The following is a 13149-nucleotide window of genomic DNA, read 5'->3' on the forward strand; positions in this document are numbered from 1 at the left end:
TTAGTGCTTATTATGAAACAAAATCATTAGAAAAATATTACTTTTTAATTCATATCTCCATGTGTTGGAGAACTGAAAAAGAGGTACCCATCAATAAATACAAAGTGTATTCGTTTTACTAAAGTTAGTAGTTGGAATTACTGTAGATCCGCCAACTTATTTTTCATTTTACTGTCTGTCCCCACAGGTTGCCAATCTCCTCAGGCTGTTTCAGATTCCTCAGATAAGCTATGCTTCGACCAGTGCCAAGCTCAGTGATAAGACTCGCTACGATTACTTTGCCCGCACGGTGCCCCCCGACTTCTACCAGGCCAAAGCCATGGCCGAGATCCTTCGCTTCTTCAACTGGACGTACGTGTCCACTGTGGCATCCGAGGGTGATTACGGTGAAACTGGCATAGAGGCCTTTGAACAAGAGGCACGCATGAGGAACATTTGTATCGCCACTTCAGAGAAGGTAAGGCATGTGATGGAGTATGAGTTTATGTTTGCATTGATATACGAAACCATTGCTCAAAGAGAGATACCAAAAACCCCAAACTTTAATCAGCAGTGTCACACTGATGTATGGCCTGAAGCTGCACAACAATGAATGGGGTACTAAATGTGTGAGCTTATAAAAGTTTCTCTCCTTGCCTTATCTTGTCTTACACACAAATGGAGTTTATATTACACTGGTGTTATCAGTTGTGAACCAGAAAATGAAAGCTTATCTCTACGAACTCATTCTGGCTACATTCACAGTCACATTTTTCATCTCATTTGCTACAGCGGTGCATTATGGTTTAAGAAAGAAGGAAGTACAGACTTTTTTTTGCTTGTTTCTTCCTATGTATAATATTGATTAAAAAAATCACAATTAAGATATGACTTCTAATCTTATTTAGGAGTAAAATGAGTATTTACATAACAATGTCTGCAAACGAATGTCCGATGTCTGTCCAGGTGGGGCGTTCTAACGCCAAGAAGTCCTATGAAGCTGTGATCCGACAGCTCCTCCAGAAGCCAAACGCCCGTGTTGCCGTCCTCTTCCTGCGCAGTGACGATGCCAGAGAGCTGCTGGCAGCGGCTGCCAGGCTCAACACCTCCTTCATCTGGGTGGCCAGCGATGGCTGGGGTGCCCAGGAAAGCATTGTCAAGGGAAATGAGGTCACTGCTGAAGGAGCCATCACACTTGAACTGGCAGCCAATCCCTTGCCAGAATTCAACCGCTACTTTCTCAGCCTGGACCCTGTCAAAAACCTTCGTAATCCCTGGTACAGGGAATTCTGGGAGCAGCGGTTCCAGTGCTCCTTGGGTGGTGGAGCAGCAGGAGGAGGGGGAAGTGTTGGACTGGGAGGGACACCTCTTCCTCCGTGCGACATGGACTTGTCAATGGACAAGAGTAACTTTGAGCCAGAGTCCAAGATCATGTTTGTTGTGAACGCTGTTTACGCCATGGCTCATGCCCTCCATCAAATGCAACGGAGCCTCTGCTCGAACACCAACGAGCTGTGTGACAGCATGAAGGCACTTGATGGGCGCAGACTCTACAGGGATTACATCTTGAATGTCAGCTTCACAGGTAAGAGGGCTGGAGAATGGCCAAGAGAGTCACAGATAAGGTGTTCAAGGTAGACGGAGAGTGAAAAGAAGTGGATGTTTGAGAGGATGCTGGGGAGGGAATGGGAAGATAGCAAGAAACAGACAGGAATGTGAGAGCTGTGCCTAGTTAAAAGTCCTCTCATGAACAACACAAGTATGTTGTCCTCAGCCAAAGCAGCAAACCCCAGAACATAAACAGTACTGAGACAAATCCGCTTAATTGCTAAGTATTGTCAGAGCCAGCCATGCCATTGACACCCATTACCCATGCGTAATTGATACGACACTACAAAGTTGCTTTGAGGAATGAGAGCTGCAGTTAATCCGTCAGCCATATTCTTCTCTCTTGAACTAATGAGATTGTGTGTGTTATAATAGCCCTTATAGTCTGTCTGTCAGTCTCAGTAGAGTTGGGAGAGTAGAGACAGAGGATTGGCTTGAGTGACAGTTGGTGTACAAAGGATGCGTTATAAATAAACTGCTGTGTCTCGGGGACTGACACAGGTTTAGAGGTACTTATTCCTCCACCAACCGTGACCAGCAGACATCAAAACAGCCTAACACACAGCGCTAACACGGCAGCTTTGCCACTAGAAGCTAGGGAGAGAGCAGAAGGGATGGGTGGAAGACGAAAGAATGGTATCACATATGGAGGGAGGGGGGACAGATAAGACTGACAGGCAGAGTCAAATGAGAAAAGAGAGTTTGGGGTAAGGTAAAAGGGAGTAAGATAAGCAAGGAAGGAGGGAAGGGAGAACTGAGGCAATGCCGGAGTGGGACAGGGTGCGTCAGCAGAAGGAGAGAAGATTCTCTTTGAAACTCCACATTTTCATTTCTGCTACAAATCAAAGGACTTGGAGCATTTCTGCATTAGAGGAGGGACACAGAAAGAAGGAAAGAGAGAGAAAGGGCATGAGTAAGGAAAGGAGGGAGATAGAGAGGAAATAGTCAAGACGATTGCAGTCGCAGCCTCCGGTAGGCACAGATGATAACCACTCCCTTATAGAATGCATAAGAGAGGGGTGGAAATTCACACATGGAAAGTTTAAGACGATGTGGAGTTGAAGACGAGGTGTGAATCCCCGCTAGCTGATCATCTGTCTCCCTTACACCCCCCTTTCCCACTCCCCCCTTCCTTTTATTCACTAGTGATTAGGTCCAGAAGGTGCATGTCTTTTTTTCTGCAAAGAAAGAAACAGCATGATTTCTTTACAGCTCAGTGTCAGTGTCAACGGTGACAGCATGGCAAACAGATTTGTCGTTTAAAAAACATGCATTCAAAGAATCTGCGTTGGTGAGAGGGTGAGGGTGTTGAAGATGGCGGTACGGTTAAACTGGGAACAGTGGCAGCATTCGCTCTGAGTTATTCGTTTAGCCCCCGAATGACGCACTCACACTGCTGTACATATACATCTTTCCATCTACAGTATGTAAGTAAAGGAGCTGAGGTGAGTTAAGGTTGAATGTGGGTATAAATACTGCAGTATCACCATCCGCAGTGCTCTCAGTCTGAACTATAGACAGAAAACCAACACTGTGCAGTGCTCTGGATCTCTTTTCCATCTCCTTCTCTCACACACACGTGCATGTTCATTATACACTTTCCACATTGCATCAAAGTTTGATCCATCTTAAATCTTAATGCTTCCCAATACACTGAATCACTTTCCCCTGTCAATAATTCTACAATCATAACACACCGGACTGTGTTTTAAACCTGTTTTAGTTGCGTGTTACCGACGGCGTATGTTGTGTGGCTAGGAATGTGTTTTCATATGCCGCTCTCTTCATCCAGTCTCGTCTTGCTAGTTGCTATGGTAATGAAACCGACACTATTGCCAATTGTTGAAGGGATCTGGTAGATCATGGGAACTGCTCCCTACCATCTAGTAATAGACACAGGGGCACATTGGTGCATTTTTACGAGGCCTCCCTACACACATCCAACACAAAACACACATACGTACACGCAAGAGACGCATAGAGTCAGCTTTTTTATTTACAAAGAGGCAGCTTGAAATGCTTGTTTCTTTACCAGCATGAAATTGCAGACACCCCCAACCCACGCACTTCTCAAAGCCATCATTCAACTCCCACCCACCCAACTCCCCTATCTGCAGCAAACATATCAGTATATACACATGCACGCAGTCTTCTGTTCAAATAGTGGTGTTGGATGTGATATTCCCTCTTCTCTGTGCATGTGTGTCTGTGTGTGTGTGTGTGTGTGTGTGTGTGTGTGTGTGTGTGTGTGTGTGTGTGTGTGTGTGTGTGTGTGTGTGTGTGTGTGTGTGTGTGTGTGTGTGTGTGTGTGTGTGTGTGCTGTGTGTGTGTGTGTGTGTGTGTGTGTGTGTGTACGTGTGCGTGCGTGCGTGCGTGTGCGTGCGTGTGTGTGCGTGCGATATGTCTGTGTTAGCAGAGGCGGTGTGCCTTCAGGGCCATATTGAGCAGCAAGCTTACTGCAACGTTTAGATGCTAGAGAACAACCTTCACTCCTTCTCTCCCTCATTTTCTCTCCGCACTCTCTGCCTCTGGCGCTCTCTTTCCGTCTCTTTTTTCTCTCACTCTTCACCACTCTATCAATCTCTCTATATATCTCTTTCTCTCTCTGTCTACATTCTCTTTCTCACCCAGAAAGTGCCCTACTCTTTTCTACATTCAAAAACAGAACATCCCACTCAGACTTCACAAGGTTTACTATCCTGCCTCCACCGCCTCTCCCTGCCGATCTGTTTTTCCACTCCTGCACTTTGCTCATCCCTTCATCCATCCTTCACCTTTTTTCAATTGATTCCTTCATCTAAAGGCTTTCCTCCGTCCACCTATATCTATGCTGCCATCACACCAGTTTTTGCTTTTCTCTCTTGCTATCTCCTCTCTTGTATTATTCTCCCTCTTCTCCCTTGTCACTTCCCTCCTTTCTTTGCCGTTATCTTGTCTCTCGGCTCATCCTCCCTCCCAGCACCTCCTGCTTTTAGCCTACCGCTTCTTTCTTTTGTCTCATCACCTTTCTTTCAGTCAAGCTGTAGCTCTCTGCTGCTGCACCTTTCCTCCTATACATTTCGTACTCTTGTTCTGGACTTCTTTGGTTCTTTCCTCTGTTCCCCTGAGGCCTGATGGTCCGTGGCCAAGGCAGCGCCTCCTTCCCTGGTGACTAAATCTGCAGGGAGAACAAATATAGCTAATGTGATCTGTCCGTGTGTGTGAGTTTGTGACATGTGAGTGCATCCCTGTGTCCATATCTGTATATGCTCAGGGATGTGTGTCTGTGTCTCTGTGGGGCACAGATGTGTAAGGTCATCAACCCTCTAAGGAAAGAAAAAGAGGGACAAGAAAGGTTGATCACACCATTAGCATGCAGAGTAAAGTATATATATATTTTACCTTAAACAGGTCTGAATTTGAGCAGGCACCTATATGTAGTGTTTACTTTGTCAAGCTTCAATCAGGATTCAATCAGGGAATCAGCTGAATTGGTGCTTAGAAATACAATTATCTATTCCCTAGCTGATAACTAATCAACAGCGAGCGTTTGAATTTGTAGTCACACAAAGAAAAGATGTGCCCTCTCTCTCTCCACGTTCAGATTACTTATTCCTACTTATTCCCCTCAAGCCCCTTTGCCTCTCTCTCCCTGCCTTTACCCACAATCCCCCTTGGGCTTCGCTTTAGCCCGACATGGCCGAGAACATAATTAATTTCACAGCTTCTGAATGAAAAGCCTGTTTTCACCATGCTTCTAATCAAGCTAGAAGAATAAGGTGTTTCTCGAGTTAGTGGGATTGCTATAACATGTCTGACAAAAATGGGATCTGATAAGGCTGCGTTATAACCACAGTTTGTCTTGCCTAACTTTTAATTTGTTGCTTTACATTCTGTGGCCCTAGCTCTTTATTTAATGGCATCCACAAAAACTAAGAGTATATTTTGCTTGACAATGCAATGAATCCTCTTAGATAAACAACAAACTCGTCAATTGGTCTGAACAAATGGGCCCTTTGTTTTGTTTATCTGAAAGCTCCATGGTAATGTGCATCCATTGAACCTACACAAGGTGAGTGATTTAGGGATAACGTCACTGAGAAAGAATGCTCCAACGTCGGATGCTGGTGACACATTGCAGGCATGTAAAGTCACTTAAATCAAGTACTACTAAGGGGGGGGGCTGCTGTGGGTCTCAGCTGGACTGGACTGGGCCAGTATGGATGAGGTCAGACAGAATCATCAATCAGCACTGTTTCAGGGCTGAAGTGTGTTACAGTATGAGTTAACACACCACAAGAAAGCCCACAAGCTGCTATTAGGAAGCAGTCACCACCTTCAATTCTTTAAATGATGAAATGTGTTTAGTTCACGATTCATCAAAGTTACATCAGACAGGAATACGCTGCAGAAATGTAGCTGAGGGACAAACTTCCTTTCAGCCGCTCTACCCACCGTCCATTGTGCATCTGAGCAAATTAAAATGCTTTTTAGTCATGCCAGTGGTATGGCTGTATCCATGGCAATGTCAATCTGTTGGTCCAACACTCATGTTCAAACCAAAATATCTACTGAATGGACTGTCATGTGATTTAATTCAGACATTATGGATCACATTGATTGAATCCTGTTTAATTTGTTTGATTCTTTGGCTTTTCCTGTAGCGCCACAACTAGGTCAAATTCTTCACTTATCCTGTTAAAAATGGTTTTGCTCAGCCATAGAATAAGGCCTGCACCTTCAGTGATCTGCTATCTTCCAAGATGGTGTATAAAGCTTTTTTCTTGCTGAATGACTTTTTTCCCAAAAAACGTATGATCACATTTCTGGTTAACAAATTATTTAAAGTGGTGCTTTTTCAGGATTCTTTGTGGGCAAAACTCAGTTTACCCACAAATCCACTGATGGATTAGTAGACAAAATCGTATTATGTGTCGCCCGACAATTGCTTTAGTCAAAGAGAGCCTTCTTTCTTAATGACTCAAGTTTTTTTTGACAAATACCTGCAAAACTATTGTTGCTCCCATCAGCCGCAGTTGCACTCTATGTTTAGTTCCTTAAGCAAATGTTGGCAACATGTTAGCAAATATGAAACAGTATACGTGGTAAACTTTAACATTTTGGAATTGTCCTAACGAGTTAGCATGCTCAAGTAAAGCCGTGCATTGCTGCATGGCTGTAGACTCTTCAGCCGCAGAAACTCTCTCATCACATAAATGTTGGCAGGACGGTGCCGAGGGGAGAGAGAAGTCTCCATCCAAAAAGGACCTGGGCTGCCTTGCAGTCACCAGAGGAGTCTGGGTGGCCTTCGCCTTTTCTAACTTGCACCCTCATACACTTTTCCTGATAAGCTGCTCTGTCACGTCAGCAAGGTCGCTGGTGTGGTTATAAGGAGGAATAACCCGTCTTCTGAGTCTATTGCTCCCTGAATGTGATCTGTTAGAGTGAATTCAAGGACAACACGGCGCCATCAAATGGGTCTGTAGGCTAATGCCGTTATCTCTTTAGTCTGTATTACACGTAATTACCACATACAGCTAATTAGGCTTCAGCACACATCTAAGGTCCTAATAAGGTACCGTTATGATGATTAGCTTGTGGCAAAGTATTTATGTGAGTGTGTATTGGTGTCTAGGAGGAGGAGGGCTCTGCTTGTCTTATTGCTCAGTGTTATTAGCAGACTTTATTATCTGCCAACTTGCAAAATAATGGATTCATATCTCTTCTTCGTCTGAAGATATTATCACCATCTTATTGAAATCCTTTTCATTTAGCTATCACCTAAACATTTAGCCCCCAAATCCAAAGAAGACTTGACACATAGAATTTCCGGTGACAGAGAGAGAGGAGAAGATAGAGGGTTGTGCTGTCTCTGTGATTTATGGATTTCATAAACCCTAACCCCCTCTGCTGCCATCTGACAAGCCATTCTTCTCTGAACACACTGAGCTTTCACAACAATAGCACAGCTTTAGCCCTTGTCAGGGTTGCATGCAGGCACGCACACGCACATGCACACACACACATACACTATTAACAGTGGGGTCAGATATTTGGTACTGTCAGCACAGCCTCCCACAGCGCTCAGAGCAATACCTTAAACCATCACACTGTAAAGTAAAACCAAATGGAGCTTCCACAGGCGTGTGTGCGCGTACATCCTCACACACACAAACCCAATCTGTATTTTGATTCATTCCACTGATCCCAGGCTGTTCGCTTGGCTAGTGATTTCTTCAGTTACCCAGTGACACAGAGATATGAGGAAGGCAGCACAGTATCATCAATGCTGCTGTGCAGTGAAGACCGAGAGCCTTGTTATACGTCGAAGAGTGATGCTTTATAAACCCAGTGTACGATGCACTATCCCCAGCCACATCATCATTTGACAGGGAAGGCAGCAGCGTATAACACCCAGCGCTGTACAGTGTGTCAGCAGCATGGAGTTGATTGCTCCGCTGTAAAGCCAGAAGTGGCACTGTAGGAGTGACATACACTTGTCTGTGTCAGAAAGACCAAATGTCAGCACTGTCTGGTCCAACACTGCCTGCAGCACATCAAGAAGTTCTTTTTTTCAACCAGTCCATGCCCGCTTTCCTCCTTGTTTTTTGTTTTGTTTTTTAATGGTTTCAGCATCCTGCCAATTTTACAATCTCTTCTATTCCCACATCCTCAGGGTAGATGGTAATCCTTTCATAAAAACTTGTATACAAACCAATTTGGCAGTTTCAGCAGTGTACCTCCCTCACATAATAGACCCAGAGGCTAATTCTATCAATGTGTGGGTAGCCATAGCACTGACCAGGGATTCAGTCTTCTGCCTTCATGCCTATCTTTGATTTTGATATACTTTATTAATCCCCGTGGGGAAATTGTTCTGACTTTATAGGCAGTTTATTAATGATGTATTTGGTCATAAACATTGTGAGATCGGATTTTTGAGTAGTGTTCTTGGCCCTATGTGACCTCAGGGAGTGATGGGGGGCCATTGATACACAGCGACATCACCAAGCATACCAGGCATTTATAGCCTCTTTGCAAATACTATGGTAACTGGCTGGTCTTCAGTAATGAAAACACCATTGTAATGCCCTTCACTGTCTGTTCTGAATTCCTAAGGCTTAACTGACCAAAGCCATTGTCTCTGTCCTCACTGTTGCTTTTAAGATGCATCAATGGGACGTCAATGGGATGATTGTAAGCAATTGTTTAGCTTTAATCTCCTTTTCCCACTCTTCTTATCACTTTCTTTTCCACTCTTTGTATCCTCTCACCCCCTGCAGCCCCTTTCTCTCCTCCAGGCAGTGAAACGGCAGTGAAATTTGATTCCCAGGGGGACGGCGTGGGCCGATACAACATCTTCAGCTACCAGCGCTCTGCCGATCGTTACGGTTACGTGCCGGTTGGTGACTGGGCAGAGAGTCTGACTTTGAGCAACGATCTGATTCACTGGCCAAGAGAAGTGGTGCCCACCTCGCAGTGCAGCGATCCCTGTGAACGCAATGAGATGAAGAAAATGCAGGCAGGTAGGAGACAGAAGTTCAACAATGTTCTTTTTGTCCGAAATCAAACAGCAGCAGTGGCTTTCGAAAAATCTCAGCGATGTCTCATTCTGCTGTTAATATGGTTGTTTCCCAGGTGAGTACTGCTGCTGGATCTGCACATCCTGTGAGAATCATGAATACCTGGCTGATGAATTCACCTGCTCGCCCTGTGCCCCTGGCCAGTGGCCCACTGAAGACCTGACGGCCTGTTACGACCTGCCTGAGGACTACATCATGTGGGAAGATGCCTGGGCCATTGGTCCAATTACCATCGCCTGTGTAGGGTGGGTGATAAAGAGCCGTGTGTGTGTGTGTGTGTGTGTGTGTGTGTGTGTGTGTGTGTGTGTGTGTGTGTGTGTGTGTGTGTGTGTGTGTGTGTGTGTGTGTGTGTGTGTGTGTGTTGTGTGTGTGTGTGTGTGTGTGTGTGTGTGTGTGTGTGTGCACGTGTGTGCATGCGCGCACGTGTGTGCGAGATTTAGGGATGTTCATTATACAATATTTAGGGATGTTTATACATTACGTTTGCCAAGCACATCAGTTAGTCATCATCCTCTTGTAAAGTTTAAATTGAATAATCTCATGAATGAGGATATATAACAATGTGTATACTTTGTACATGTCTTCTGGCATGTATTATCAACTTATTAAAAACTGTGACCTTATTACACTGCTTGGCTGTTCGGCTGAATAACTCCCCCTCTGTCCACAGGTTCTTGTGCACCGGTCTTGTGTTCTGGGTGTTCATCCGACACAATCACACACCGCTAGTGAAGGCTTCAGGCATAGAGCTGTGTTACATCCTCCTCTCAGGAGTCTTCATGTCCTACGCCATGACATTCCTTTTCTTGGCCAAACCTTCTCCTGCCATCTGTGCCCTCCGGCGCCTCGGCCTGGGCACGTCGTTCGCTGTCTGCTACTCTGCCCTCCTCACCAAAACCAACAGAATAGCCAGGATTTTTAACGGCGTGAAAGACGGAGCGGGGGCAGTGAGACCACGCTTCATTAGCCCGTCCTCTCAGGTGAGTGATTGCAGCATAGCATCCATCCATCTGCATCAGTCAGACGGATGGACAGACAAACATTGGATCTTGATGACCTTACCTTCCTCTCCTCCCTTATTTTCAGGTGTTCATCTGTCTAAGTTTAATATCCGTCCAGTTAGTGATGGTGTCAGTTTGGCTGCTGCTGGAAGTCCCCGGGACACGGCGCTTCACGCTACCGGAGCGACGACAGACTGTCATCCTCAAGTGTAACATGCGTGACTCCAGCATGCTGCTGTCACTGGGATACGATGTGCTCCTGGTCATCCTGTGTACTGTGTAAGTGTGTCAGCAGGTTTAATATGCCAGCTTCGTTGTGTGAAAGGATCCAACTAAAGGGCTTTATGTTCTCCATCCTGAGCACTTTGTCAGTACACTTGGTGCCATGTTTTCAAGCACACCTGGAAAATCATTTTACATTTTGTTGATTTAAAACTACAACATTATATGTATACTGGGCTCTTTAATACAAATCACAAAGCAGTTATTCTTAAAATGTTTTGTTCATGGTGAAAATCATTTCAGTTGATTAGATTAAAGTAAGTTGTTTTCTAGGTAGTGCCCATCTAATTAGAAATATGATTCCCTTTCTTTAGGTATGCCTTCAAGACCAGGAAGTGCCCTGAGAACTTCAACGAGGCAAAGTTCATTGGATTCACCATGTACACCACCTGTATAATATGGCTGGCTTTTCTTCCCATCTTCTATGTTACATCCAGCGACTATAGGGTATCTTCCCACAATTACTTGTCTATGTCTTTTTGCATTGCATTAATGTATTGACCCTAAACGTATGCTACATTCCTAATCTCAAGATTACTAAATAAAACCATAATCTTAAAGGAAAAGATCAACATGTCAACAATTGTGCCTTCTTGTCAAGATTTAGATGAGAGGATTGATAACAATTAGCCTAGTATAAAGACTGAAAATGGTGGACACACATTGTTTGACTCCTAACACACAAGCAGGGTCCCTTTAACAACTAGAACCTCACAACCACCTTCACAATTAGTTACCAACGACGAATGACATTAATAAAAATACCTTTAGATTAAAAACATATTCAAATCTATGCCCGGGTGTAAATAGCACTGTTTACTATGTATACTTGGGTGCATGTGTCTCTGCCATGCTATACAGTATACAACCAGCGTGTAAATAGCCAATGTGACTATATATACCCAAATGCAAATAGCATGGTTCACTATAGTTACCTGGGAGCAAATGGCACTTTTCACTTCAGTCACCCCGGTGCAAATAACATCTGCCTTAACTTAATTATGTCTGCATTATTTTGTCCCCTCAACATGAAGACAGTGACAACATACAGTAGCTGTAGTGGCACCTTAAACAATTTGTAATACTGCTGGCAAATGTCCCAGCGCTGCAGTATTGGCATGGCAAACAGACAAGTTCTGTCAAACTGCTGACACATGTCCAGGTTTAACAGCAAAGGGGAGTGAGCATTCACCTGATCCATACAAATCTTGAGCATACACACACACACACACACACACACACACACACACACACACACACACACACACACACACACACACACGCACACACACACTAAACACACCATTCCGCAAACACAATCACACTCACACTATGCACTGTATCGAAGGGCATAAGAGAGGACTGCTGATGCCAAGGCCGCTCATTTGATCCCTATAAATGAGGCAGAGAGACATGCTCTCTCTCTCTCTCTCTCTCTCTCTCTCTCTCTCGCTCTCTCTCTCTCTCTCTCTCTCTCTCTCTCTCTCTCTCTCTCTCTCTCTCGCTCTCGCTCTCTCTCTGGGTATAAACACTCCTTGGCCTTGTAATCTGACTTTAAGATTAGTCAGGTACAGGCACAACATCACCAACATACACAACCATCCACTTATACTCACACATACATACACACACACACACACACACACACACACACACACACACACACACACACACACACACACACACAGAGGAGATGTTGAAGGGTTGATTATTAATGTGCTTCTGTTGCTGTTATTCAACTCTGTAAAACCTTTTCTGCCACATAAAGTTAGACAAAGCGATCATATGGCAGCCTGAAAGAGACACACAGCATACAAAGAAGGAAGTAACAGCTACTGAGATACTGTTTAGTATGGCCTCTGTGTTCTCTTTTGATTAAGTCTTTTATTGATCCATCCTGTAATTGTTATCCTCTTACTGTAGCAGTTGAAGGGTAACAGTGTCTGCCAATAAATAGTTACAGCCAGCCTCCCTTTACTAGCCTCATTGGCTCTGTGTATGTATTGAGATTGGTTCACTATGTTAGGCATTTCTATACTTTAAAATGAATCTATCAGCATTTATTGTGTGTTAAGCACTTTGTCTTTCGAAAACGGTCTTTGAAAAATATTTCTTATGATAGATTATTATCATCAAATTAGCTCCTAACAGCACTTTGAACAGCATTAGTATAAGATGTATCCATCAAAGTCTGGCTACTAATTACAGCCTCGTGCCCTTTTCTCTACAGGTTCAGACCACTACCATGTGTATCTCAGTGAGCCTGAGTGGCTTTGTGGTCCTGGGCTGCATGTTTGCTCCCAAGGTCCATATCATCATGTTCCAGCCCCAGAAGAATGTGACCAGCCACAGGCTTAACCTCAATCGCTTCAGTGTCAGTGGGGCTGCCACCACATACGCATCTCATGGTAGGTTACTTGCAGTTACCTCATTTTTAAAGAGGCAGGGGTTTAGAGCAGCACTCTCTTTCATTAATATGCCTCTTTCAAATGTGTGTTGCAGTCAATATTCAGCACAATGTTCCACTTTTACATCTGTAATTATAATCTATAAACGTGGTTTATGATGACACAAGCAAGAAAAGGTCACTGAAACTTAAAATATGATCTGACCTTTATAGTATTGTATGATTAACAGTTGTAGTGATATGCTAGTTGAGATGCATCCTACTGACAGAGTTGCATTGTTGACCAGTAAAAGCAGATGCCAAGAAAGGT

At 44.2% G+C, this 13149-nt stretch overlaps 1 protein-coding gene across 2 annotated transcripts in view; it reads left to right on the forward strand.

The window, feature by feature from the left end:
• Nucleotides 1–13149, forward strand: part of grm3 (glutamate receptor, metabotropic 3) — a 57802-nt gene that overhangs the window by 40845 nt on the left and 3808 nt on the right. For both annotated transcript variants that reach the window (XM_034233599.1, XM_034233598.1), the window contains 8 exons: nt 188–457; nt 946–1564; nt 8850–9092; nt 9205–9394; nt 9820–10129; nt 10236–10429; nt 10747–10879; nt 12663–12840. In XM_034233599.1, the coding sequence (XP_034089490.1) occupies nt 188–457; nt 946–1564; nt 8850–9092; nt 9205–9394; nt 9820–10129; nt 10236–10429; nt 10747–10879; nt 12663–12840 (2137 nt within the window). The remainder of the gene's footprint in view (nt 1–187; nt 458–945; nt 1565–8849; nt 9093–9204; nt 9395–9819; nt 10130–10235; nt 10430–10746; nt 10880–12662; nt 12841–13149) is intronic.

This window comes from Gymnodraco acuticeps, unplaced genomic scaffold, assembly GCF_902827175.1.
Source record: "Gymnodraco acuticeps unplaced genomic scaffold, fGymAcu1.1, whole genome shotgun sequence".
In the NCBI taxonomy this organism is placed as follows: Eukaryota; Metazoa; Chordata; class Actinopteri; order Perciformes; family Bathydraconidae; genus Gymnodraco; species Gymnodraco acuticeps.